At 44.1% G+C, this 26,478-nt stretch overlaps 1 protein-coding gene and 1 long non-coding RNA gene across 5 annotated transcripts; one reads left to right on the top strand and one right to left on the bottom strand.

Annotated features, from left to right (window-relative positions):
- The first annotated feature begins 88 nt into the window (after positions 1–88).
- LOC144277631 (uncharacterized) lies at positions 89–26,478 on the top strand. Of its 4 annotated transcripts, XR_013348469.1 has the most exons (4): positions 89–417; positions 1,285–1,492; positions 6,669–6,802; positions 17,442–19,042. It is a non-coding gene; the product is annotated as an uncharacterized LOC144277631 (long non-coding RNA). The 4 variants fall into 4 exon arrangements; XR_013348470.1 differs by lacking the exons at positions 6,669–6,802; positions 17,442–19,042 and adding an exon at positions 26,291–26,478; XR_013348467.1 differs by lacking the exons at positions 6,669–6,802; positions 17,442–19,042 and adding an exon at positions 25,843–25,952.
- NIBAN3 (niban apoptosis regulator 3) lies at positions 4,838–25,972 on the bottom strand. Its single transcript, XM_077838539.1, has 15 exons — positions 25,836–25,972; positions 19,248–19,378; positions 17,372–17,503; positions 16,843–16,957; positions 15,573–15,740; positions 14,927–15,042; positions 14,729–14,833; positions 13,986–14,148; positions 13,391–13,578; positions 12,519–12,677; positions 12,092–12,208; positions 11,754–11,861; positions 10,666–10,777; positions 8,049–8,729; positions 4,838–7,638 (listed from the first exon to the last, which is right to left on the bottom strand). Exons 1-15 carry the CDS (start codon positions 25,888–25,890, stop codon positions 7,208–7,210), a joined length of 2,781 nt encoding a protein of 926 aa, XP_077694665.1. The 5' UTR covers positions 25,891–25,972; the 3' UTR covers positions 4,838–7,207.

Raw genomic sequence — 26,478 nt, 5'->3', positions numbered from 1 at the left:
TCCGCTTCCGTGCAGCGCGCGCGGGCTGGCGGGTGGGACACGAGCCCCCGCCCCGGCCGCTGCTCGGGGGCCGCTCCCAGCCCGGCGCGGTGCCGCGCCCCGGACGGCGCGCACGTGGCTGCCGCTGGGCGAGCCGCGCTCCCGCCCCGGCCCCGGGGTTTTCTCTCGCCGCGGTTCTCCATCGTGGGTCACGGATCCCATGGAACGGGGGCCCCTGATCCCGTGTGAGACTGGCCGGTTCGGTTCCCTCCCTCCGCAGCTTCTGGCAGCAGCTGCCAGCAGACAGGAGACTGGGCTAGATGGAGGTTCGGCCTGACCCAGTCTCGCTCTTATGCCTAGTAAGGAATCTATAGGCCAAAAAACATTTCCTGGATCCTTTTTTGTTCTCCGTGTTGTTACAGACCTACTGGTGGACAAGTATTTTGAAATTACCTAAATAATTGAAACTGGCATGATTATATTATTTGGCAAAAAATGTGGAATTTTAAAATAGCGTGCAGAATTTAATTTTGGCACAGCATTCCCCCAGGGGTACACAGTGAGAATAAAGCTTATCTGTGCAGGAGACAGATTTCTGGAGGTCCCAGCCAAGAGTGTAGAACAGGGGCTCTCAAACAGTGGGTCGGGACCCCTTAGGGCATCACGAGGTTATTACATGGGGGGGGGAGGTCACGAGCTGTCAACCTCCACCCCAAATCCCACTTTGCCTCTAGCATTTATAATGGTGTTAAATATATAAAAAGGTGTTTTTAATTTGTAAGGGGGGGAGGGTCGCACTCAGAGGCTTGCTCGGTGAAAGGGGTCAAAAAAAGTTTGAGAACCACTGGTGTAGAAAGAAAAGGAGTACTTGTGGCACCTTAGAGACTAACCAGTTTATTTGAGCATGAGCTTTCGTGAGCTACAGCTCACTTCATCAGATGCACCCCACAAACAAGGACCATTACAAACGGAGTACCTTCTCCAGTGGCAAGGACCGTTTCTTTGTCCCTGCCTTCTCTGAGAGAATAAACCACCCAGGTGGTGCTTTGTTTAATTTAGATGGAATAAATGCACCAGAGATGTTAACATAACCCAGACAGTGTACAACATTAAACATGCTTAAATAGGTCCAGAACTTGGAAATACAGTCATCAGCCTACTTAGTACTATGGCAAAAACACCATTAAAAATCATGTTAACCTTTTATTAAAGCTAGAGAAAAGAAGAAAAAACAGTTAAAAGTATTTGAAATTTAAAATGTGTTAAGGGAGGCTTTAGTTTTAACAATATTCCCTTTTTCTTTAGCTGTATCTAGCGTTCAGAAGGAAAAAGTCCATGTTGCTTGACAGTATCTTGGATTTTACCAAAAATAGTACTGTAATAACTGTCCTTTTGAGGAAAAGAGCAGAAGTAGCTGAGATTGGCTGGAGATGTCTTTGCTGCTGCTGCTGCTGTTAAAGTCCAATCTTAGAAGGAAAAGCCCCCTTGTTTGACAGCCTCTCCAAAGATGATGGTACAGTAACTGTTATCCGAGGTGGTGTTTGGGATTCATGTGGAGCTTGTTGGGGTGATGATCTGGGTCCCGCCCCCTCAGGATCAGGGTGACTTCCTGTTTGTTTTAAACCTGCTGCCTATTAATTTCATTTTGTGACCTTGTGGTTCTCATAGAATCAATCATAGAATCATAGAATATCAGGGTTGGAAGGGACCCCTGAAGGTCATCTAGTCCAACCCCCTGCTCGAAGCAGGACCAATTCCCAGTTAAATCATCCCAGCCAGGGCTTTGTCAAGCCTGACCTTAAAAACCTCTAAGGAAGGAGATTCTACCACCTCCCTAGGTAACGCATTCCAGTGTTTCACCACCCTTTTAGTGAAAAAGTTTTTCCTAATATCCAATCTAAACCTCCCCCACTGCAACTTGAGACCATTACTCCTCATTCTGTCATCTGCTACCATTGAGAACAGTCTAGAGCCATCCTCTTTGGAACCCCCTTTCAGGTAGTTGAAAGCAGCTATCAAATCCCCCCTCATTCTTCTCTTCTGCAGGCTAAACAATCCCAGCTCCCTCAGCCTCTCCTCATAAGTTATGTGTTCTAGACCCCTAATCATTTTTGTTGCCCTTTGCTGGACTCTCTCCAATTTATCCACATCCTTCTTGTAGTGTGGGGCCCAAAACTGGACACAGTACTCCAGATGAGGCCTCACCAATGTCGAATAGAGGGGAACGATCACATCCCTCGATCTGCTCGCTATGCCCCTACTTATACATCCCAAAATGCCATTGGCCTTCTTGGCAACAAGGGCACACTGCTGACTCATATCCAGCTTCTCGTCCACTGTCACCCCTAGGTCCTTTTCCGCAGAACTGCTGCCTAGCCATTCGGTCCCTAGTCTGTAGCTGTGCATTGGGTTCTTCCGTCCTAAGTGCAGGACCCTGCACTTACCCTTATTGAACCTCATCAGATTTCTTTTGGCCCAATCCTCCAATTTGTCTAGGTCCTTCTGTATCCTATCCCTCCCCTCCAGCGTATCTACCACTCCTCCCAGTTTAGTATCATCCGCAAATTTGCTGAGAGTGCAATCCACACCATCCTCCAGATCATTTATGAAGATATTGAACAAAACCGGCCCCAGGACCGACCCTTGGGGCACTCCACTTGATACCGGCTGCCAACTAGACATGGAGCCATTGATCACTACCCGTTGAGCCCGACAATCTAGCCAGCTTTCTACTCACCTTATAGTGCATTCATCCAGCCCATACTTCCTTAACTTGCTGACAAGAATACTGTGGGAGACCGTGTCAAAAGCTTTGCTAAAGTCAAGAAACAATACATCCACTGCTTTCCCTTCATCCACAGAACCAGTAATCTCATCATAAAAGGCGATTAGATTAGTCAGGCATGACCTTCCCTTGGTGAATCCATGCTGGCTGTTCCTGATCACTTTCCTCTCATGCAAGTGCTTCAGGATTGATTCTTTGAGGACCTGCTCCATGATTTTTCCAGGGACTGAGGTGAGGCTGACTGGCCTGTAGTTCCCAGGATCCTCCTTCTTCCCTTTTTTAAAGATTGGCACTACATTAGCCTTTTTCCAGTCATCCGGGACTTCCCCGGTTCGCCACGAGTTTTCAAAGATAATGGCCAATGGCCCTGCAATCACAGCCGCCAATTCCTTCAGCACTCTCGGATGCAACTCGTCCGGCCCCATGGACTTGTGCACGTCCAGCTTTTCTAAATAGTCCCTAACCACCTCTAACCACTTCTTGTGTTATGAGAAGAAGTAACACTTGCCTATTTACTTTCTCCACACCAGTCATGAGTTTATAGACCTATCCTATCGCCCCTTAACTTTCCAAGCTGAAAAGTCCTTATTAATCATTCCTCCTATGGAAGCTGTTCCATACCCCTAATCATTTTTGTTGCCCTTTTCTGAACCTTTCCCAATTCCAAAATATCCTTTTTGATGGGGTGACCACATCTGCATGCGGTATTCAAGATGTGGGTGTACTATGGATCTAAACAGGCAATATATTTTCTGTCTTATCATCTATCCCTTTCCTAATGATTCCTAACATTGTTAGCTTTTTTGACTGCATATTTATACATAACTGAGTAATAATTAATTTAAACTACAATACAGACACTATTTCCCACATCCCTCAGAAGCTGTGCAAAGGCTTGAGGGAGTCAGGGTTAATGGAGGAGCTGAGGGAAAGGGAAGTAATTGCTGGGACGGAGCCTGGGAGTGAACTTGGACAGTTGTTGTGTGTGGGTGGGAGATGTATGGAACAATTTTTTTTTTTTTTTTTTGGAGGGGAGGGGAGGGGGATTGTTAGGGAGCTTCCCCCCCCCGCAGACCCTGGCTGACCCCTACCATTTCCCATTCAGTCAGGCATATAAGCCTGTGTCCCTAGAACCCTACTCAGCCACCCCTTCTCCCAGCATCCCAATGTCCCTGTACCCCACTCAGCTACCCCCTATCTCCATGTAGCCTTGCACCCCCACTCAGCCCCTGGCTGAATGCTGTCACCCTACTAGCTCCTATGCCCCAGTCTGTCTCCCCACCATTAGCCTTCTGACCCTTAGTCTGTGACCTCCCCAGCAGCCCTGTGGTCCCCACTCTGTCCATCCCTCTCCACCCCATTCCTCCTCACATGGTCCCAAGGGCAGGGCACTGTGGAGAACTAGCCTCTCCCCAGCAGGCTGCTCCACCTGCCCTGTTCTGGCACCACAGCAGCCTCTGGTGGGAAAAAGATGTAATTACAGCACCTCCCCAGGATAATGTATTTTCGGGTGGGGGGGGGAGATCTGCAGGGGACACGGGATTCTGCAGGTGCGCAGTGACTCACAAGGCCCCCACCAGAAATAAGACTTCAGTGGTTCTCAAACTTCACTGCATTGCAACCCTCTTCAGGGGCCAGGGAGTGGAGCCCAAGCCTCACCCTAGCTGAAGCCCTTGGGCTTCTGCTTCAGCCCCAGGCCCCAGCAAGTCACCCTGATCCTGGTTGGGGGGGGGGGGACGACGACACAGCAGCCACAATGATGAAGCTCATTCCAGAACCCTCTGTCTGTTCTTTCATACTTTCGCCACACAATCTTTCTTTTAAGGACCCAGAAAGGGAGTGATAGGGGGTATAGCCCATCCCTTCATTATTTTGTCCACCAATAGGCGTAATATCCAACATACCAGTTGGCTCATTAACTTCCAGCCCTACATTTCCTGTTTTTATCAAGTGTTCGGTTCAACACAGTCCTTGAATCATATCGAGTTAGCCTAGTATGTTTGCCTTCTGTACCTTTTCCCATCACTTTTTATAGGTTATTGTAACATGTTATGAACTTTTACACACTTTGGCTAAATTTGTAGGCTCATTTATTTCAACAGTGCATATATATTATAAAAACATTCCAAAACAGAATTCCACTGCACACACTTTTCAACGGGGGGTGGGAAAGGAAGAAAGAACAAACATGTGACAGATGTTAATCACATCACTTAATATCATGAATAACTCTATACCATCTTGCCTCCTATTTAATGTCAGACAGGAAATGGGACAGACATAGGCCTGTTGGTTAAAGAGTGGTCTTTATTTCCTGGCCGCCATCTTGTGGCAGGAGAGAGGGTTGCAAGAAATTAAACTCATGTGGTCAAGGTCAGTATCAGCTGACACCAGTTACATTTTCTCTTTAAAAATACACAGCTAAAATGCAATATCATCCAAAACCAACCACCACCACCCACCAGTGGAAACAATTCTAACTGGATATCAGGTGTTTTGAACAAGTAGTAAGGCATAAATTTCAGTTCCCTACAAATGGACCATGTGGAATTGTACAAACCTGTACTGAAGAGAATGAATAACTAGGTTAGCACTGGGGTCTTAAAAGACCATGGTTTCAATAAGACCAAATTTCAAAGTGCAAGATGTGAACTGAATGCGGATGGTAAAGTAATTCCATCCTAAAAGCCTGTGATAGGCTTGATTCTTATAAATCAGTGCAGTTTCAGTGCATGGAAAATCTTTAGTATCATTTGATTAGCAGTTAAGAGTCATCTCAATGGGGTGGATGCACAAGAGATTGTGTTTATGAAATACAGAAACATGAATGAATTTGTTCCCTTTTTGAAAACCACAAAATTATAAAGTGTCAGTTTTGTAAACACCACGCTTTGACTGTTAATAGGCTTATTCAAATAAATACACCAGATTACTTTTTTTTACATCACTATCTAATGATGTTAGTACTTAAATGTAAACACCTGTTGGTATAAGATACATAAGCTTTTATGGATTAAATAATAAGCCATATATTGGAATAAAAGTTTAAAAACTTAAAAAGCTTAACAGCATTGTGGGGATTAGGAAAAGACAACACTAGATAGAGTTCCCTTCTCTTAGCAAATTACAGGTCAGCATGAGGCATGAACATTATTAAAAATTCACTAAAAAGGTTTTTACATATCTGAAGTTTTAAATTAGTAGCTTCTATTTTGGGGTAAAGTTGTACATATGAAACAGATATTACCTCTGTTACGGCAACCATTCCAATGAACTTCAGGTTCTGTGATTCAGTCCAGCTGAGCAAACACGTAATAAATGAATTAAATAGGTATCCTTGTGGCCACTATAAGAATCTCATTGAGCCTTATTACACAATAGGCCCAGTCCTGCTCACTGAACTCCATGAGCTGTTAAATTTCAACAGCAGCAGGGTTGGGCCCAAAATATCAGTGATGACACCACTTCACTGTCTTCCCCTACTATAACTGCCTTGGAAGAAACAAATACAAAGAAGATAGATACAGTGGAGCAGATATTTTGTTTTGAGTTTGTGCTTGGCAATGCAGAGGGTGGGGCCCCAATTCTCCACCTGAGCATGACTGTAGCGAAGCACACTCCAGCTACTCCTCTTCCATTCCTGATAACCTCCATCCTCCCTACTGCACTGGGGGCTCCAAGGAGGGTGACAGGATCTGACTGTCAGCTCTGTACTCGCAGGAGGGCCCAAGTTAGGGGAATGAGGCTAGGCTTCACACACTTTGCACTGCCTGAGTCACAAAGGGAGTGGAACAGGACAGAAACTGTATCAGTGTATGCTGTTTGAAGAAACTGGGAAGGGTTTATTAGTGAAGTCTTTGTAGCTGCAGAATGTTTGTTGTCTCTCTCTGAAACACTTTTCCAGGATATCAGTACCATGAGAAAACCACAGAATACTGTATTGTGTACACACCCTGACTTGAAGGCCCCTTATGAACACCTTCAGTATTATCACTTACAAATCGAATGAAAAGCCACACCAGGACGAAGGGCAGAAAGGTGAGAAATTAAGAGCCTAAGGGTATTAAGATACACATAAATATTACGTCTTACATAAAATGTTCACAAAGGAGCAGTTCATTCCTTTCCAATCCCTCAGCTTGTGCTCAGTTTTCTGCTCTGAGAAGCAAGATCAATTCCAGTTCTTTCAGTTCACATTCGTAAAGCTTTGAGACTGAAAATCTCTGCATCTCCCACTAAGTCTTGGTCAGTGCTGCTGAACCGCCTGCCATGCAACTGGCAGCCCCTTCACAGCCTCAGTTGCCTTGGCACTCTCCATTATTTGCTAATATAGGGATATGAAATATCTATCATTGTATCAGGAAAGTTGAATGTGTGTATTAAGCTTTGCCATCCCTCTGCTCCATGATGGTCAATGTCAGTTAGATCTTGCTCCTCATACTTCTATTTCAGAGGTTCAGTTTGAGGACAACCACTTCCCTGGTCTCTGTTCTCTTCGAGATCCATTTCCAGCAGATCTGTTTGGAAGATTTCCATTTCAATAGCTATGGACAGACACTCTAGAAAAACAGTCTTATCTGTCTCATTGAAGTCTTCCTCTGTCATCTCCTCCTTGTTCATTTCCGGGACAGGACCCTCATGCACATCTTCGTGTCTCAGGCTTCCAGTGAGTAAAAAGGGAACAGACTTACCTTCAGCCAGTCCACCTACATGCCTACGCCCCTTGAATTCCTGCTGAGCATTGTACCCTAGCTCCAGCTGACAGACCTTTCTTTCCAGACCCTCCGCAGGAACCAACTTTTGGACATGTAATTCTGCAATCATTTCATCACCATGTTCCTGAAGTCGGTGTGTCCAAGTGGCATCCCCTGTTTCTTTCACAGAAAATGGACAGTGTGAGATCATTTGCCCATTGCAAGCTTCCCCCACCCTGCATTTGCCTTCACCCACTGATATTGTATGCATTTCCCAACTGCTCCGATTTTCTCCTAACTTGTCTCCATCCCACTCAATTGATGCCACATGATTTGTTGCAGATCTTTGTAATTTTCCCTCTGTTAAACCTCCATCGTCCCTATATGTATCTCTGTCCAAACCCATAACCTGCAATGAATTGGTATTAGGCCAACAGTTAGCCTGAGAGTTGTCAGAATTTGTACTATCTGGGGTTGGACTCTGGTTCTTGGACATGCTTGTATTTGCAAAAAAAAAGTATAGTTACAAGATTCCTTGCAGGGACTTTCCTGATCCTGCAATAACTCTCTGTATTCTTGGTTATTCTTACCACTTTGTCCTGCTCCTTTAATCCAAGCTAGATTTAACTCCAATTCTCCATCCTGCCCTTGACTGCCTTGCTCAAACATCGCCCTCCCCCATTCCTCCTGTATTTTCTCTACAGCAACTTTGTCTACTGAATGTTCATTTATGATGTTCTGTGGCTCTTGTAGATCTTTGCTCCTTGCAAAAGGGCTCCATGACTTGTCATTACATTTGTTTTTATTTCGGTCTCCTGTGCACATATTGTTTTCAGCCTCAGACACAACTTCAGTCTTCTCTGCAACATGTCCTGCAAGTTCAGTAATACAGCTGCTTCGCATGTCTGGTTCCAAGGCCTTCTTGTGTCTCCAATTCCTACCATCAGGCAACACCCTCAAATATTTTTCTGCTTCTTTATGGCAATGGGAAGTTACTGGGCAGATTTGCCCTTTATCTTTGGGAGGATTTGCAGCCCCAGCTGAGCCTCCTTCATATTTCCATGCTTTCTTGTCTGAAATAGTCTCACTGTCTTGACAGGAGATGAGGTTCATGGTGTCTGATGTGGCATTGCAACCTAAGGCTCCTGTCCTTATTTCAGAGTGTTCCTGGGCTCTGTCCTGCTGCAGCAAGTTGTCCACACTATCCAGAACACAGGAGAAGCTGTCACTGTAAAGATGATGTCTGTTTTGACTTGAAGCCTCTTTCAAGGCTGAAACAAAGAACAACAGAAAGTAAGACAAAGAAATACCAAATCTTGCTTTGCTCTCTGTCCCTGTTCCCTCCCTACTGCATGTGTCTATATAGTCACATATATAGACTGCATATAGTGCAGCACACACCCCTACATTAATATTCCATCTGTCCTGTGTCCTAGGTCTTATGAGCCCTTCTTGACATTTTTCTTTCCACGGCGGAAGCCAGGTTATCCCCAGTTCTAGTGTGGTAGCCAGGAGCAAGTCCCTGTGACTGCTCTGGAGGCTTTGAAAGCTCTGTCACATGCTCCCTCTGGCTTATCCCCAACAAAAAAACATATTTGAAGAGTTAAAAATGGCCTTTGGGGCTGGTTTGATCAGAGGAGCCAAAGCAAGCAGATGGGCAGGATGCCTGGCTTTAAAATGAGCACATTAACGATTTGTCCTGAACATAAAAGCTCTTTTGTTTTTAACACTTGAAAAGCAACAACTAACATGCAGCCCTAAGATGACATCACGGCTGTAAAATGGGATTTTATTTCCACCACACTAGCCAGTGGGAAATGTTTGGGCTACAATCAGATCGGGAAGAGAAAGAGAATGCGGAGACAGGCAGAAGTAAGATATTTCAACATAGGAATACTGGAATTTACCACAAACAACATATGGAAAGTTGTTTGAACAGGAAAGCATAAAGATGCCTATAGATGTGAGAGACCATAAGAGCATTCCCATGCCAGAAGGCAACTGGCTCCCTGGTATCGAGCAGTGAGTTTCAGCTGGCCTCACCAGCTCAGGTTTACTCTAACTCTTTATTGTAATAATCTGTATCTAAAAGGTGTCACGTTATAGGTCATTGGAAAACCAATAACACTCTCATCACTAATATTCTTGCATGATGTTTGTAAAGTAAACCCAGAAAGGATTATTCAGCTGTGCTGAAATTATGACTAAAATGCGTTTAAATCAAGCATGTCAAGGGGAGATGAAAAACAGTTTTTTCCCCAGACAAAGGAATGCGGTGCCACTTGTTTGAATGTATCTCCCATATAAATTGAGCAACGTGTGACCAATGAAAAGTATATTTGTATGCCAGGCAAACAAAATCATCAGAAGAGCAAGTATGGGAGAAATGATTACTTAATTTCAACGAAAAGGCGTACTTGTGGCACCTTAGAGACTAACCAATTTATTTGAGCATAGGCTTTTGTGAGGTACAGCTCACTTCATCGGATGCATAAAGTGGGAAGTACAGTGAGGAGATTTTATATACACACAGACCATGAAAAAATACACATTGTAAGGAGAGTGATCACTTAAGATGAGCTATTACCAGCAGGAGAGTGGGGTGGGGGGAGAGAAAACCTTTTGAAGTGATAATCAAGGTGGGCCGTTTCCAGGAGTTAACAAGAACGTCTGAGGAACAGTGGGAGGGAAGAGAGGGATAAAGAAGGGGCTGAAGACAACATCCCAGGAAGACTTTCTGCCTCATGAAGCAGGGTCAATGAACTTTGAGAGAGACTTTTCAAAGTTTTACTGGACTATACAGAGAGGTGAAAAGAGCCCCTAAGTTATTCTTCACCTGAAGAGACAAGGAAAACCAGCACCTTGGACTCTGTGGGGATCGTGACTAAGAGCTAGTGAGCTGTTGCAGGAAAAGGAAGACTGGTGAGAAAACTGGTATCAGGACTGTGAGCCACAGCAACCCAGCATTTAAGGCACGCAAAGTTCCAAGGCAGGCGGTAACCCCCCCTTATTGATCTGGACTGAACCCCAAAACATCACAAAATGCTTTAAAAAAAAAAGCCAACAGCAGTCAACAGAGGGGAAGTTACAGGCCTGGCGACTGTAAACATTTTTGGTGAAGATAATCTGTCCTCTCTTTAGCAGAGGATAAGGACCTAACAGTGCTGATTTTGGTCTGTTTTAGGATGGAACCCAGTTTCTACTCACCTTTGGTGACTGCCTGCTGCAGAACAGCCAGAACCATTTCTTCATAAATATTTTCAACATTGATGATGCCACTGAAGTCAGCAAACACGTAATTTTCATACTTGGGCAGCTCCTACCAAAGGAGGTAGAAGAGAGGGAAATCAGCCAGCATCAGTTACCACACCCACCCACCCACCCACCCACAGGCAGGGCCAGCCTTGGATTACACAGCACCTGAAGTGAGCCAAGATATGGTGTTCTGCCCCCACCTCGGAATAAATAGTCACCTGAAATTCCAATGGCACCCTGTAGTTTCTGGCACCTGAACTGCCTGTCCAACCTTTAATGCTGGTCCTGCACAATGTTTTATGTGTATTTACAGGTTCAGAAGGAAAGTGGAGCCTCATGGTTAAACAGCCAGAATGGAAAGTGTTCAATGGAATTAGTTCAAACTCCCCAGAAGTCTGGGGGAAAGTTAACCAAGTTTAGGATCAAGCTTCCCAGACTCCTGATCACTAGAGACAAAGTTTAAATCTCTTCAGGACACAGTGCCCTGTACCACCAATAGCCCACTGACATGCACCAGGACTACCTTCAAAGGGAGTCAAACTTAACCATTGTCCTAGTACAAGGTACTGAGTTAGGCTGGTAGCAGTGCAGAAAAATGATAAAACGAAATGGAAAATTTTGGGGAAACATTTACATGGTAGTAAGAGTCATGATGTGAAATAAAAATAGATTCATGGCCCTCTGGAGGGAGTTTATTGGCTGCCTGGTGAGAGTGGCCTGCATTTTGGTGGCACTGAAGAACCTGTAATATTGCTTAAAGCCTCTCCTCTCTTTGGAGTCACAGTCCAGCCCTGCCACTCTGGAACGCTATAATGAAAGGTCAGACTAAATGATCTAATGATCCCTTCTGGTCTTAAATTCTATGAAAGTCACTGAGGGGAAGGGGATCTCCTGTCAGCCCCCTGAAGTTCACTGAGCTAGCAAAGCTTTTCTGAAGAATAAAATGGAATAGTTTGATAAGATAAAATCAGCTTGTATGAGCTTCATCAGTTCACTATGGGGTTTGGGTCCCTTCACCTTCATTCAGAATCAGGCCTCACCAGCTTACATCTGGGCTCCAGATTCTTCAGCAGAAAGGGAAGAAAGATCTGAACCAGCCACTCTTGTGCAAACTGCTTCCTGGTGGAACTGCTGTCATAGTCAAATTTCTGAAAACCAACCACAACCAAATTGAAAAAGGAATCAGCGCAACAGTCAGGAAACTTCCCCACAACAACTTCTGCATTTGTCCACCTAGAGCAGCTCAGGACTGGATCATGTGAGGAACACAGTGTCCAAGGCAGCACACAGAGCAGAAAAGCCAACAAGTGCAGGGAGAATATGATCCAAAGAAATAGGACTTTATACAAAGAGAAGGTAAGAATATCACACACCTTACCTTCAGCACACGAGTTTTGATCTTTTCCAGAGTCTGGGTGATTTGGCTGTGGTTGGTTGCCAAGCTCAGATGTTGCTCTGAAAGCTGGTGGAATGTATGGACCGAATTCTGCATTAGCTACAAAAGAAAAAAATTGTCAGATGAGTAGGGGAGCCAGCACATTCAGAGACCACAGTCAGGACTCAGTTCCACATCTTCAGCAGCCACCCTCTGGATAATGCAGCCTGCTTTCTCTCTAAGATTGGTTAAATAATCTCTTCATACCCTGCTGATGCCCAAGGGAAAAAGCAGACCCCACACAAATTAAAGGTAAAAATAGATCAGCTCAGAGCTTAACACTCAGGGAATGAATGCACTGCCCCTTCCCTTCATCTCCACTAAGAGGTTGCCTCACCCCAATCTGTTCTCTCAAAGTATCACCACTTACCTGCTGCATGAGGTTTTGGGCTCTGAGGACTAAACTTGTCACACCATGAAAGCCAAATCTTTCCTTCAGTCCCTGCAGACTGTCTTTGTAGAGATTAGCCTTCTCGTAACATGGCTCCATGAATTCAGGTTTCCAGGGCATTTCCCCAAGTGTGAGAATCTGCATCAGACAAGTAGTCAGCTAGTTAAGGTCTGTCAGTGCCTAGAGGCAGTGAAAGCTTACCTACATGCTAAGAATTAATATTTTATGGGAAAGGATCTGAGTTAAAGCCATTATCCATGTCCAAGCAATGTAAAACTGAAAAGAAGGCATCTCTTTGCAGAAGGACATTGACTACTTGTCTCTGGAGCCATGTTTGTCCCACAAAACCTGTTTATGGGTGATCCATGAACAGGCAGTGGAATACCGAGCAGACTCTGAGACAAGTTCAGAAGCCATATTCTTGTCTAACAAAGTTGCCTCCCTTTATCAAGCTGCGTCTGTGGTGTAGTCACATTCAAAACAGCATGTGGCACTGACCTGAATGAATTGCACTGTGTGGTTACAACAGCAGCTAGGTGAAAGTTACAAGAGCTCACAATCTGCACAGTTCAGGGCATAATCTCCTCTCTAGCTGGGGGTCAGGGAGAATTTTCCTCCCATTGTACAGACCTGCACAATTCAGAGACATCATTGTGATGAGGAGATTACAAGTTATTATACATTGGTTACTGTTGGAGGCAGGATACTGGAGTAGGTGGATCACTGGTGTTCCGGGGTCTATGGGACAGATGGAATTAAGTTGCCATCCACAATACTGAAAGCAGACATGTAATGTGGTCTCCAGGGGAATAAGACAAAACGGTCCCTCTGTCATATCGTCTATATCTTACCTCTTCCTGGAAGACAGTGGTAGGCAAACTCTGCACATGTCTGATCATCTCATCAATTCTGTCTGTGAAGAGCGAACGCACCACGTCAAATCCTAAGCTGATGGGGCATATGAGCTCCTCCATCACACAGTCCAGGTCAGGCTCTACTCCTTGGCGACAGCAGGATTCCACTGAGCTCTGGACCACCGCTGCCAAGGTAGAAACCCCTCAATTAGCCTGACAGAGTCACAGCGGAAATCAGGTTGCCCTGGATTAATTAGGCTCAAGGAGACAACTGCAGGGTCTTGGAATGTGAAATACTCATTCATCCATTATTTCGGATGTGCCCATCCCCGCAGTTTCTGTGAATCTAGGGTACCCATCAAATAGCATCTAATCATAAATACTGTAATCAAGATTCACGTAGCATTGTCTAAAACAGTAAGACATAATGAACTCATCCCCCACTCCAACCTCTCCAGTGGCAGATAATGCTGCACACGCTGCTTAAAATTTCAAATACAATTGAGAGAGTTAGAATTCTAAAGCAAAGTAAATCCCGTGGATTAACAGAAGAGAACCAAACACCCCATCCCTTCACCCCCTTTCCTCTAACCTTGGAGTTTTATAGATATCTGATCCTTCAAAATCAGCATCTGATCCAGATCAGGGCGAATCTTCTTTTCCAATTGAATGTGGAGTTTCTCATTCTCCCTCTGAAAATCCAGGAATTCGCTGGAGACCTGGCTGAGGACCAATGTATAAACCTCCTCTAGGAACTGACCACCCAGAGCAGGGACCAGATCAGCAAAAGGGGAGGAGAAAACAGGAAAAATAAGAGGCATCATACAGGCCAGGTGCAGAGATCAGGAGAAGTTTCTGGTTGTGCTGCTGGGTGCACAGTCTTTGTCAGGTCATTCTGCTTGCAGCTGATTAGTGCACTGTCTTCTACCTATATTAGATCTGTAAGCATGGGGCTCTAATTGACTCTTACAGAGCCAGCTGACCCAACTCAAAGGCCAGTCCAATCACTCCTGGGGCATCATTTACTTGGTAGCTACATGTAGACAGCAGGACGCTCTTCACTCCCCACAAATACCCCGTTTAAATTTTGCACAACACACTACATCAAAGGCAGCAGTTTCACAGGAGACATGAAAGGCAGAGGCTGTGGGTTGGATTTTGAGAGCAGTAGCTAGTGGAGCTGTTCTTTGTGTTTATTTGTCTGTCGCAGAGCAAAGTACAAACTCCTAATGTGCTCTCCGAAACCATAGTCTAAAAAGTTAGCTGAGTGTCACTCATTAGTTCCTGAAACATCACTGTTTGGGTTTAGATGTAAGCATTGCTCTGTGGACTTACCTGGCACCAGATCTGTTTCTTCCTACTTTCTGACCCTTTGAGATTTGGGGGGACCTGAGACTGCAGCACTGGAAGCAAATCCTCCATCAGCACATTACTGAGAATCTAAACCCAAAGAAAAAGACCATCTTCATCAAGTTACCAGCACAGAGCTTGTATTAAATACTCCAGCTTTGGAATGCTCAGCACTTTACAAACCTCAGGCTCTGTTCCCAGGAGGAGATCCCCTGCTCCGTAACTACTTTTCTCTTGCCTATAAAATCGCACAGCTTCCAGGAAAGCCTCTACTTCAAAGGAGTCCTGTCTCTGTAAAACTGAACCCGAAATACAAGTTAGTCCCAGCAACATAGCTGAGGTTAATCAGAAAAGTCCAATCCACTCTTAGCACAACCAAATCTGGCTATATGTAACTAAGCTTGCTGGTTACAAGCAGTGCTTAAATGCTATGGCAATGAGTGCTATATAAAACCTATGATAGAGACTAACATTACACTAATAACAAAGAAGGGGGAAGAACCTCTGGAAATCTCTGTGGATCTGAATGCACAAGCCTCTCCCTTTAAAGAAATGAAAGCCTAACTGCCTGAACTTGCTCAAATTTAAAAACCATAAATTCAATCCAGGGAACAATAGAAAATGTAGGAAATTTTTACACTCTTTGGACTTTCATCAATATCACATTCGTATCCGATTCACTGGGCCCTCAATTCACAGGTGATGCCTCACTGAATGGACTCCACACAATTTTAGGAAAGGATCCTCATGTCAGTAGCGAACTCCTGTGGTCAGCCCCATTTGCAGATGTTGCCTCAGGTCTAGTGATGCAGGCGCTTCCAGGTGTTACCTGTGCTGCAATATCGGATCCCATCTTGAAGGATGGCTTTCCAGGTGTGCTGGGATTTTGCAGAGTTTGTGCAGAAACAGAAGGACTTTCGGAACGGATGGTAAAGGAACAGCAGAAACTCTTCTGGAGGCCCATTTAAGGGGTCTTGGTCTTGGTGGGTGTAGTCAACTTGAAAAGAAAAGCACAGAACATGCTTCCAACGAGTTAGAATTATTTCTAGAAATACTGTGTAATGTCTCCACAGCTCTTAATGATCCTAGTGTCTCTCACTGACAGCTGCCATTTTACTGCCAGAAAGAAATGCTGTCTAATGACAGACACCTGAGCACCAGCAACTTCTAAGATGTCAGAGGGAACTACATGTGATCAGTACCTGCTAAGATATGCCCATAATTTGAGACATCTGAATGCACTGAGTTAGGCTAGAGACTTGCACAGTCACTTTAAGGCATGTTCATTTTTGTAGTTAGTATTTACTAGAAAATATTGTGCCAAAATTGTACACTAAGGATTTTTTCTATTCTGCCATTAACAAAATCTGTTCTGTTCTGAAAGTGATTATTGAAGTCTCACTTCCTTTCTTCAGCAGACAGGAAAAATTCCTGCTTCATTAGAAATTTTTAATTTGTATTGTATGAAATAAAAAGATTTTACATATCGTTACCAATAGATGGAACTTTTAGGGCACATTGCCACTTTCTTTTCAGAGCTGGCAAGTAGCACTGAGAAATGGAACAGAGCAGCTGTCTCAAATGAGTTCAGGGATTGGCAACATCTCTCTGCATCTGCTTCTAATTTCATGTCACTTCACTGTGAAACCTGGGTTCTTCATCTGGCTGAATAAAGCCCTGTAACCCACCAACAGTACTAAATGTACTCCTTCTAAAGAGAGAAAAAGGAGGGACAGAACAGCATGGCAAAAAGGAAACAGGTTTAAACAGCATGAGGTCCTGAAAACCTTATGTTTTAGAGACATCAGCATGTTCAATTTATTTTGTGGTCTCTAACTTTGAACAGTACAGCAGCCCCATGAGCAATGGAGCCTCTGTGTATGTATAATCAATATTCTTTCTATATGTTGGACTTTGCCATCCTTACAACAAAAAAGAGAAAGTCCAGAATTCAGACATGGAGCCCTTTCTATTTAGAGGTGGTGTTGCTGAAGAGTTCTTGAAGTCGCTGTTTTGTGTAATGCTGTGAGGGGCCAGTAAGACACTGTTCCCTTCTGGGTTGCGGCACATTTCTCAAATGGGGCACATCACAGACTTACCTACTAATCCCTGGCAGAGACTGTCAATCAGCCTGGTATATTCGCTCAGTGAGGTCACCAGCAAGTATCCAGACAGAGTGGTGGATCCTCTGGGCTTATATCCTCTCCCCTGGGCCTGGAAAAGAAATCCAGACAGAACTATCTTAATGAGGGCTCAAGGGCAGAATTCCTCACACACACCTTGCTGCTAGTGTTTAGGGTCAGCAAGTCTCTTTCTCTAAACTGCACTCACTGACAGTATACAGCCACCTCTGGAGGTAGAATTCAGTAGCTGTGTAACAAACACCACACATTCATTTTGGAGAGGAAATGAAGGAGGAGAATGTAATCCTATAAGCCAGAAGGAGGAATTTGGGCAGGGAGGGGGCGCAGAACATAAACTTTCTGAAACAGTGGGACACACTGTCAGATGTCTGGGTGTACATGTGTCTGCAGGAAACACACCTGAATGGGGTAAGAGTATGTAAGATCCATATACATTTTACAACCCATAAAGTGGGGACAAACGCAGCTGAAGTAGCACATTTACCTCTTTACTATCAAACCACTCCAGGGTATAGTTTCCCAGCAAAATTAAATAACTCTTCTTCCACTTGCAGGTGTCCCCAGTATACTGCATCAGGAATCCCTCATGCAGAAGAGCATCAGGTGGCTTCTGGAGCTGAGAATGGATAAGAGAGGACAGGAAACAAATCCCAGTGAAAGTGCAGATGCAGTTGTAAACTCTTTGGGACAGAGACCATGTCATCTGTGTCTCTGCAGTGCTTAGCACAAGGGGACCCTGACTTGGGACTTTGGCTGCTACCACAATAAAAATAATGGGACAACTGAACGATGACAGCTAGCGGACACTGAAAGCAAATAAAACACCTACATTAACACACACACACACACACGCCCTGTAATTACAGTCAGTAGCTCTGAAGGGGACTTACAAGGTCTTTCAGTCTAACCAGAGGAGAGGTCACAGTTTATCGGCTCCATCTGTGTATATAAAATTATAAAACTGTATGTAGTGTGGAATTGCAGTGTTATAGCCATGTTCATCCCAGGATTATTAGAGAGACATGCAGAGGTGTTAACAGCCCACTTCACCATGAATGGTCTCTTGCAACATGTGTTAACTCCTTATGCTTAACAATCTGTTCCACCTTGTATTTATCTGTAATGCTCTGAGTACCCTTCCCAGACCTGAAGAAGAGCTCTGTGTAAGCTTGGAAACTTCTCTCTTTCACCAGCAGAAGTAGGTCCAGTAAAATATATTACCTCACCCACCTTGTTTCTTTAGTATGGAATGAAAGATAGCAAGTAACACAGAGTGGCAATTTTTAAACCTTCCTAGTGGCAGCAGGGCAGCAGTGAAGATTAGAATTTGGGAGTTGCCACCTCCTATTCCCATGCTCGGGCCACCAGGGCATGTATCCTCATGCTTGATTCATTCAGCAACACACACAATTATGTGTCAGATTAATAGCCCTAAAGAATCTCAAGATGCTAGAGAGAATGAGGGAGGAAGACAAAGTTGTCTTCAGATCAGGGAGAAGACAACAGCTCAGGGGTGTGTGGGAAAAAGAAATCTCCCAGAACACTAGTAACAGCCATTCATTGTCCTCTCTCCAAGCTCACAGCTCCTACAGGAGTCAGTGGGGATCAGTGAGGGAGGGAAAAAGAGGGGGTGGTGTGCAGGAAGAGAAGGCCTTTTGAATTATCCGAAACTTTAGTCAGTCCCTCAAAAGTGAACTGAGCCATCCCACCACTGGCCTCCGACATGCAGAAATTGCCCCTACACACACACAGATCAACCATTGTAATCTGCATTTTAAAATATGTCCCTAAAGACCTATTTCCAGGGCAGGAGAAGCCAAAGAAGCCCCTATTGTTAGGTCAGTGATCCAATAAGCTATTACCAACAGGAGAGTGGGGTTTTGAGGGGGGGGGGTAGAAAACCTGGATTTGTGCTGGAAATGGCCCACCTTGATTATCATACACATTGTAAGGAGAGGGATCACTTTAGATAAGCTATTACCAGCAGGAGAGTGGGGTAGGGGGAGAGAAAACCTTTTGTAGCGATAAACACCCATTTTTTCATGGTCTGTGTGTATAAAAACATCTTCTGTATTTTCCACGGTATGCATCCGATGAAGTGAGCTGTAGCTCACGAAAGCTTATGCTCAAATAAATTGGTTAGTCGCTAAGGTGCCACAAGTACTCCTTTTCTTTTTACACCCTAGCAAATAATTACATGAGACTGCTAGAGTCTAGGAAGAAGCAGCTGTAGTTTCCATATTACAGCAACTGCTAAGAGAACGTTTGTTTCTGGGGGAATGGAGCCATGAAAAGGTGCCCTTGGGATCAGGTGTTTGTAGTAGGGGCAGTGTGTCATGTACAGGAGGTGTGATACTTACTTTGTTCTGCAGCAGCTGTAGAGCAGGTTTGCCTTGCGGGTCCAGCTCCTTTGAGACCCGTCTCAGAAAGGTGGTTGCAAGTTGCCTCTGATAATAGGGCATGAAATTCTTCACTGTGGCATCTGTGCGACCTGGGAAGCGAGAACAGAGATGACCATGGTGTTTCAGTGCTCTCCCAAGTGAGGTAATGCAAGCTTCTGTGTCTGATTAGCATTGTTCCTTCACCCAGTAGCTTGTGAATTACCAGTGTGGGCCGCCAAGGATGAGGCCAACAAGTTCAAATCCAGATCCAAACTTATCCAAAGTTCATGAGCACCCCAATGTGGGAGTTCTAATCTGGGCTCTCTCTACACAAATTCTAGACTCATAGGTTCACTGTAAGGCTACAACCAGATTCTAACAGCTACTAATGCTCATCAGAGGAGGAATCAGAACAAACAACATGCAGACAGCCAATGCTAGGGAACCCTTTGACTCTAAAAGTACCTGGGAGATGCATGCTACAGGCCTTTATGTCCCTCTATTCACTGATGCGTACAGTGTGCCTACCAAACATAAGGAGGAGCATGTTCAGCTGGCATGGGGGAAGGAAACTTGTGTCACCCTGCAATGACTTCTGCAGCTGAGCAAGGAGCAGCAGCACTGATAGGTTCTGACAAGAGATTCCATCTAACCTTCTTTGACCAAGGAACACTGACATGATGCACGGTGTGCAGATGCGGGGCAGGAATCTTCTACTTCCATTGAGGAATGTGGGGAGCACCACAACAGAGGAGCCAGACTTGAGATATAAGATTTACTATAGCATCTCTGATGTTATTACATTTATATTATGGTAGCACCCAAGGACCCGTCAAGACTGGGACCCCATTGTGGTAGCTGTTGTACAAATGTAGAAAGGAGATGCTCCCCATCCTGGAAAGCTTACAGGCCCTGGCCTGACAGTGTTTATTTTGGAAGAGTCTTGCCACTGCCCCACCAGTATCTAGTATGGGAAGAACCAGAAGGTTTCTTCCAACCTACAGTCACAGATCATAGAATATCAGGGTTGGAAGGGACCTCAGGAGGTCATCTAGTCCAACCCCCTGCTCAAAAGCAGGACCAATCCCCAATTAAATCATTAAATCATAATATGATTGCCAGACATTTTAGCTTCACACTGTCCTAAGAGGTAGCTTAGTGTGATTTTGCAGTAGGGAAACTGAAGCAGAGAAATATGAAGAAACCTTCCCATGGTCAACCACAGCCTGGAGAACCCAGGTACCCCCACTGCCAGTTCCCTATTGTAACCACTAGATCACACTCCTGAACTGCTGTACTTCTACACTGCGGGAAGCAAAAGCCAACCAAAATAGCCTGTGAAAATGGCAAACAGTGAAGCACCCACAAAAGCTTATGCTCTAATCAATTTGTTAGTCTCTAAGGTGCCACAAGTACTCCTGTTCTTTTTGTGGATACAGACTAACACGGCTGCTCCTCTAAAACCAGTGAAGCATTAGAAAGATGGCTCTGAATGTTAGAGGGTCTGATGCAATTAAAAGATAAAAGATTCCTATGTGCCATTGCTTTTCCAAACAGATTCTCTCTATAGTCTAGAAGAGGAGATTAAAACGAGAGAGCAAATTCACTAATAACTGAGAAGCTGTTGAAAGGTCATGCCTGCATTCTATTGTGACCTCAGGCAAAGCGGACAATGCTGTCACAGTATGAATTTCTGAAGATTTCCTGTGATACATTCCCCAGCCCACCCCCCTTTAGCCTGGAGACTCATGAAGAGGCAAAGAGAAAAATGTGGCTCAAACAGTGAGCGGGGGAAAGAATGACGAAAGTATAAAAACAAGACATTTCCCATCTTTCTCTCTCTCTCTCTCACACACACACACACACTTATATAGGAGGGGGACAAGAGAAAGGCACTCAGAGGCCATTCCCACTGTCAGACTAATTGTGTGTGTGTTGCCTGCATATTCTAATGCCTTTGAACTGTTGGCTGATTTACTATGGAAAAGAAAAGTAATCAAACCCTAAATTAGATTTTGTATTTCACAGCCCAAATGTGAGCTCAGTGAGCACTCAGCCAGCATTAGTAGCTTTCCAAAAATTCATAACAAGTTGTGGGATGTGCTCATACTGACCGCTGGAAAAGTCTGCCAGCTTGTGGGAGGAAAGACAATGTATGCTACTGCACTACCCTCTTTATGGAGTCCTGGATTGAATTTGATGGTACCACTAAAGCTGCTTAAACGGACTTGATGGTGGAATTTCCAGTAAAGCCAATGATTGCAGTGGAGATTTCAAGTTCCTTTTGCCACAGCTACTCTGCCAAAGTAACACAAACAGCTTTAGCTGGAGTAACCACATCTGTGACCCAGCATAGCTGATGACCAATGAATCTCCTTTTCCATCACCATGCACCAATATGTGTTGTCATCTGCAGCTCTGCAAAATGAATGCAAACTACTACCAAATCAGAATAGCAGCATTTTACAACTACTTTGTACAGGTGTAAAGGACAACACAAGGTACCAGGCAGGGGACTTTCAGGGCCAACAGATGCAGTCAGTTAAACAGACCTCCCGTGCCCCGCCCTCTACCTCAAATGCAAAAATATGAAAAGTGTGCACCTGAAATAAGCGTGGAAGAGCTTGACACCACTGTACTAAGGCCAGCAAAATGGGCCTCAGGAAGATGCTCTTAATAGTGCAAATAAGGCAACCACTTCCAAGGACCTAGGAGACTGATAAGTCAAAACCTTGGGGGACTGTTATTTTTTATCACACCAAATCATTACAGCAAGTTGCACAGAAAAATAGAAGCTGAGATTGAGTCCTCACTCACTCCAACACTTTATGGGAGGGCTCCTCATTTTTTAAAAATTTCCTGTGGGCTCATTCACCCTGCCCAAGGAGATGATGATGCAACAGCAGAAATTTCACCAGAGGTTAGAAGGACTTATCTGTGAGAGTTCACTAACAAAGTGACTCATTGATAAATTGGAGAGGATTCAGAGAAGAGTCATGATAATGATTAAAGGATTAGAAAAAAATGCATTACAGTGACAGACTAAAAGAACACAATCTATTCAGCTTAATGAAGAGATTAAAGGATGACTTGATTACAGTCTATAAGTATCAATATGGGGAACAAATATTTAATAATAAGCTCTTCAGTCTACCAGAGAAAAGTCTAACATGATCCAATGGCTGGAAGTTGAAGCTAGACAAATTCCAGCTGACAATAAAGTGTAAAACTTGAACAGTGAGAGTAATTAACCATTGGAACAATTTAGCAAGGGTCGTGGTAGATTCTCCACACTAACAATTTGTAAATCAAGATCAGATGTTTTTCTAAAAGATCTCCTCTAAAAATTATTTTTGGGAAGTTCTATTGCCTGTTTTATAGGGGGTCAGATGATTATCACAATGGCCTTAGAATCTATACATCTACGAATGTGCTAGTGTTTAGTGAAACCATAATAAATACCTCAGGATAGTCATGTCTCTCTTATAAGCATCTCTCACCTGACCTAGATACCCTGTACATGCATTGGCAGCAGTGCCTAATGATCTAGATAGAGATTACGAACTAGTCACGTCTCCCTGGCCCAGAATTCAGTAATGACTGCTGATGTGCAAACGCACCCTATGTAACAAATACACAAGTTAATTAAAGTTGGGACCCAGGAGAATACTCAACCTGTTGTGGAGCAAAAGGCATCTCCTGTTCTTATTTCCTGCCCGCACTGGGTGTTTTTCCCATTTTACTTGTTTAACCTTGTACGGTCCCTTAAAAATGGCTGTGACCCATGCAATCAGCTACATTTTGTTTTCCCTGTGGTTCAACACACTTATTACCAGGATGATGGTGGTTATGGATAATATTTTGAAGTAAACCATCACTGGCTAATTTCAGAAGAAACTAGATAAAGGCTCCTGGGGGATGCTGGGCACTGAACTCGCACTGAAGTTATTGGGAGTGGCAGGTGCTCAGCACCTCCCAGCAAAGTGCCCAGCAAAACAAAAGCCACTGAGTACATCCAAGTGATTTTAAACAGAGACTGTAGCTCCTGCAGCGCCACTGTAAGTCAGTCAGTGAGAGGGCAAGCAAGGTACCTGGCCTCGAGTCTATGCTAGCCAGGGTTGCTGGCCCAACAGAAAAAGAACAGGGCTCCATGACAGGTGAACTTAAGCCAGCAACTTCAGCTGGTTAATTCACACTGCAACTCTGCTGTCAGCCTTAGAGGTGGCTATTGCCTAGATGGGAAAGGGATCCACTGAGGAAGACAGTGATCTCCATAAGTGAGGTGATTGAGGAATGATGTTTGGATGACAGAATCCTTTTAGAAAGAGGAGGCTACACCCATGTCAGAGAAGAAACACCACCCCACAAGACAAACAACTTGGCCATAGCTGTCCCTGGTGTATCTAAGAAGGAGTTAATCAAATTGCATTAGGGGTATATTTTGCCCCTTGATGTTTGACATCTGTGTTTTTACATTAGGTAAATACCACCCTAGTCACTTCAGCTGACTTCTTTCTCTCTCTCTCTTGCTGTATCCTTCACTCACCCTCTACAAGCCAACAGAGGTTTTTAAAGGTAATCTGAGAACTAACAGTTGTTCGGATTAGACATACAAAACCAAAGTTCTGTCCAGCCATGGTCACTAAAGGTCCTGTGTGCTGTTTGCATGAGCCCAGGCATTAACAATAGCGTCCTGGCCAAACTGCAGCTCAGACCATTACACCCTGCCTGCTCAAACTCGCTCAGGTAGGATCACAGAAATATAAAATGAGAAGAACAGATGCTCCACTACCTGCACCCCTACAGTCACAGGCAGTTACAGGGGATACTCCCACCTGGTCCTAAGGTGCTACTTTTCAATGCTCCAGAGGGAACCAAATAACCCAAAGGTCGCTGCCAGGTCTTTTCTTTCTGTCCTAAACTATTGTGTCTAGTTGTGCTGTGAAACTCTGATTCTCAGTTTCCCCATCTGTAAAATAATAAAAGTAATTTTAGTACTAATACCACCAACCTTTCAAGGGAGTTATGGGGCTTATACAAGCCTATCTTACAAGGAGCTGTAAGGCTTAATGAATACTTAAAAAGCACTAAAAGAAAAGGAGTACTTGTGGCACCTTAGAGACTAACACATTTATTTGAGCATAAGCTTTCGTGAGCTACAGCTCACTTCAAATAAATTTGTTAGTCTCTAAAGTGTCACAAGTACTATGCTCAAATAAATTTGCTAGTCTCTACAGTGCCACAAGTACTCCTTTTCTTTTTGCGAATACAGACTAACACGGCTGCTCCTCTGAAACCTGTCATTAAAAAGCACTGTACTTTTAAAGCCAAGTATCATTACACTCGCTTTGTTTCACCCATAGGTGCTTGTCCTGGCCCAGTGGAGAATGGATTCTTCTATATATAGTTTGTAAAACACTTTGGAGCTTGGAACACACCTGAAAGAGTCTCCGACACTACAGTAGAGAAATGGCCATGGGCAGAATAGGGCTGCAGCACAATTATTGCACAATTAAAAATGTGGTTCCAGTTCCTGTCTACAAGATGAAAGTTTGTCTTAGTTGCATTGTAACCAGATTCTCTGACATGGTAGTTTTGTAGTGTAGACAGGCCCTAAAAACGAAGATGAGTTGTTGGCTCAGATTACGACTCAGCTATTTTCAGACAAATTCTCCTGCTGCCCTTGTAAGCAGAGGCAAACTGGACTGATACCAGGATGGGAACCTTAGTGATTCAGTATCAGATAGATACTCACATATGGTGCCAGGTTGTGATGTACAGCTGGAGCAATGTAGACAGATGTGATAACTTTACTGGTGCCTCTGTGCTCATAAAAGACTCATCAGCTCTGCTGGCAAGCATGGATTCTCAGCACCATATATTATAGCTTGGCATAAATGTGAGTGCTGATATCTAACTGATGGCCAGGCTCCAACTTTTGAATTCCCATACGACACTAAGACTCACAAGTTACGTTACAGAGGTTCACCTGACTGTCATGTCATGTCAAGTTAGATTTGACCACTGTGTAGAACATTGTTGATCCATATTTCTTTCCAGCCTTAATGTTGTGATCAAATAAGCAACAGTTCAAACACGGGGGCAGGATCTTTTAACTGTCCCTCCCAACATGGTTGTAGGACTTGTGCAACCACATTTAAAAAAAAAAACAAACCAGGAATGAAAATGCACTTCTGAAAACAGGTGGGGAAAGTCTTCTTTCCTTATTGTAGCAAATCTCTTTGCCATAAGCTTCCCTGCACAGAAGTCAGAATAAGTAGTAACCACTATATCTGAAAGATCTGTAACATAACTTGTTTGGGACATTTATGTTTCAACTTGCTGTTGTCCACTAGATGAATCTTGAACCCCCTTCTCCAGTCCTCTTTATACAGCATCCCTGCCCCAGGGTTGGATTTATGGTAATCTACCATATCCCATGTCAGGCAACAACCTGCAGATACATCCACCTCAGATTACATGTTTATACATTGAACTAATTGTATGGTTTTATTTTTAAAAGGAACCATCACTCTGGAAATGGTAATCATCAAAGCTTTTCCTTACCTCTCAGGTACCTGCGCTGTCTTCCATCCAGTGGACTTGAATACCTTCCTCCCATCTTCCACTTTAATATCTTGCCTGTTTCCAATTCTTCCAGTCAGAGTCATGGGCAGAGAGGAGCTGCCTGGTAAAGTGATTTTTAGGCTCCAAGAGCAGCAGGGATTGTCTTTTTCTGTCACACTCGCCTTCAGATCATCAGCTCATAAATATTCAAATAATGTTTCTGTCTCACGGCAGTCCCTGCACCCACACCCCTACACACAAACAGGCCTTAAAGGGGCAGCAGCACTTAGTCCATGAACCCACACCCTGACACAGAAAGAGGCCTCAAAATATCCTTAAGCCTTTAATGTTAAAAAGGCTGTTTGGAGGTTCTGTTTTTGTTAACCGTGTGGTGTCTTTTGTGTCTGTGCTTGATATAACCCAAGCTCATACAGACTCCCTCCCTCTTGTAACAGGGTGGAACAAGGTCACAGAACATGGACATGATGGAACCTTGATTACACTGAAGAATGCAAATCCCAGATTGATTCAATAAACTGCAAAGTGCAAATTGCAATTTCTGTCCTAGCAAATCCTCTGCTTACAGACCTGAATAAGAGCTCTGCATAAGCTTGAAAGCTCGTCTCTTTCACCATCAGAAATT

This window comes from Eretmochelys imbricata, chromosome 20 (assembly GCF_965152235.1).
Source record: "Eretmochelys imbricata isolate rEreImb1 chromosome 20, rEreImb1.hap1, whole genome shotgun sequence".
NCBI lineage: Eukaryota > Metazoa > Chordata > Testudines > Cheloniidae > Eretmochelys > Eretmochelys imbricata.
Note: the sequence above shows the minus strand (reverse complement) of the source record. Positions and strands in the feature narration are given on the sequence as shown.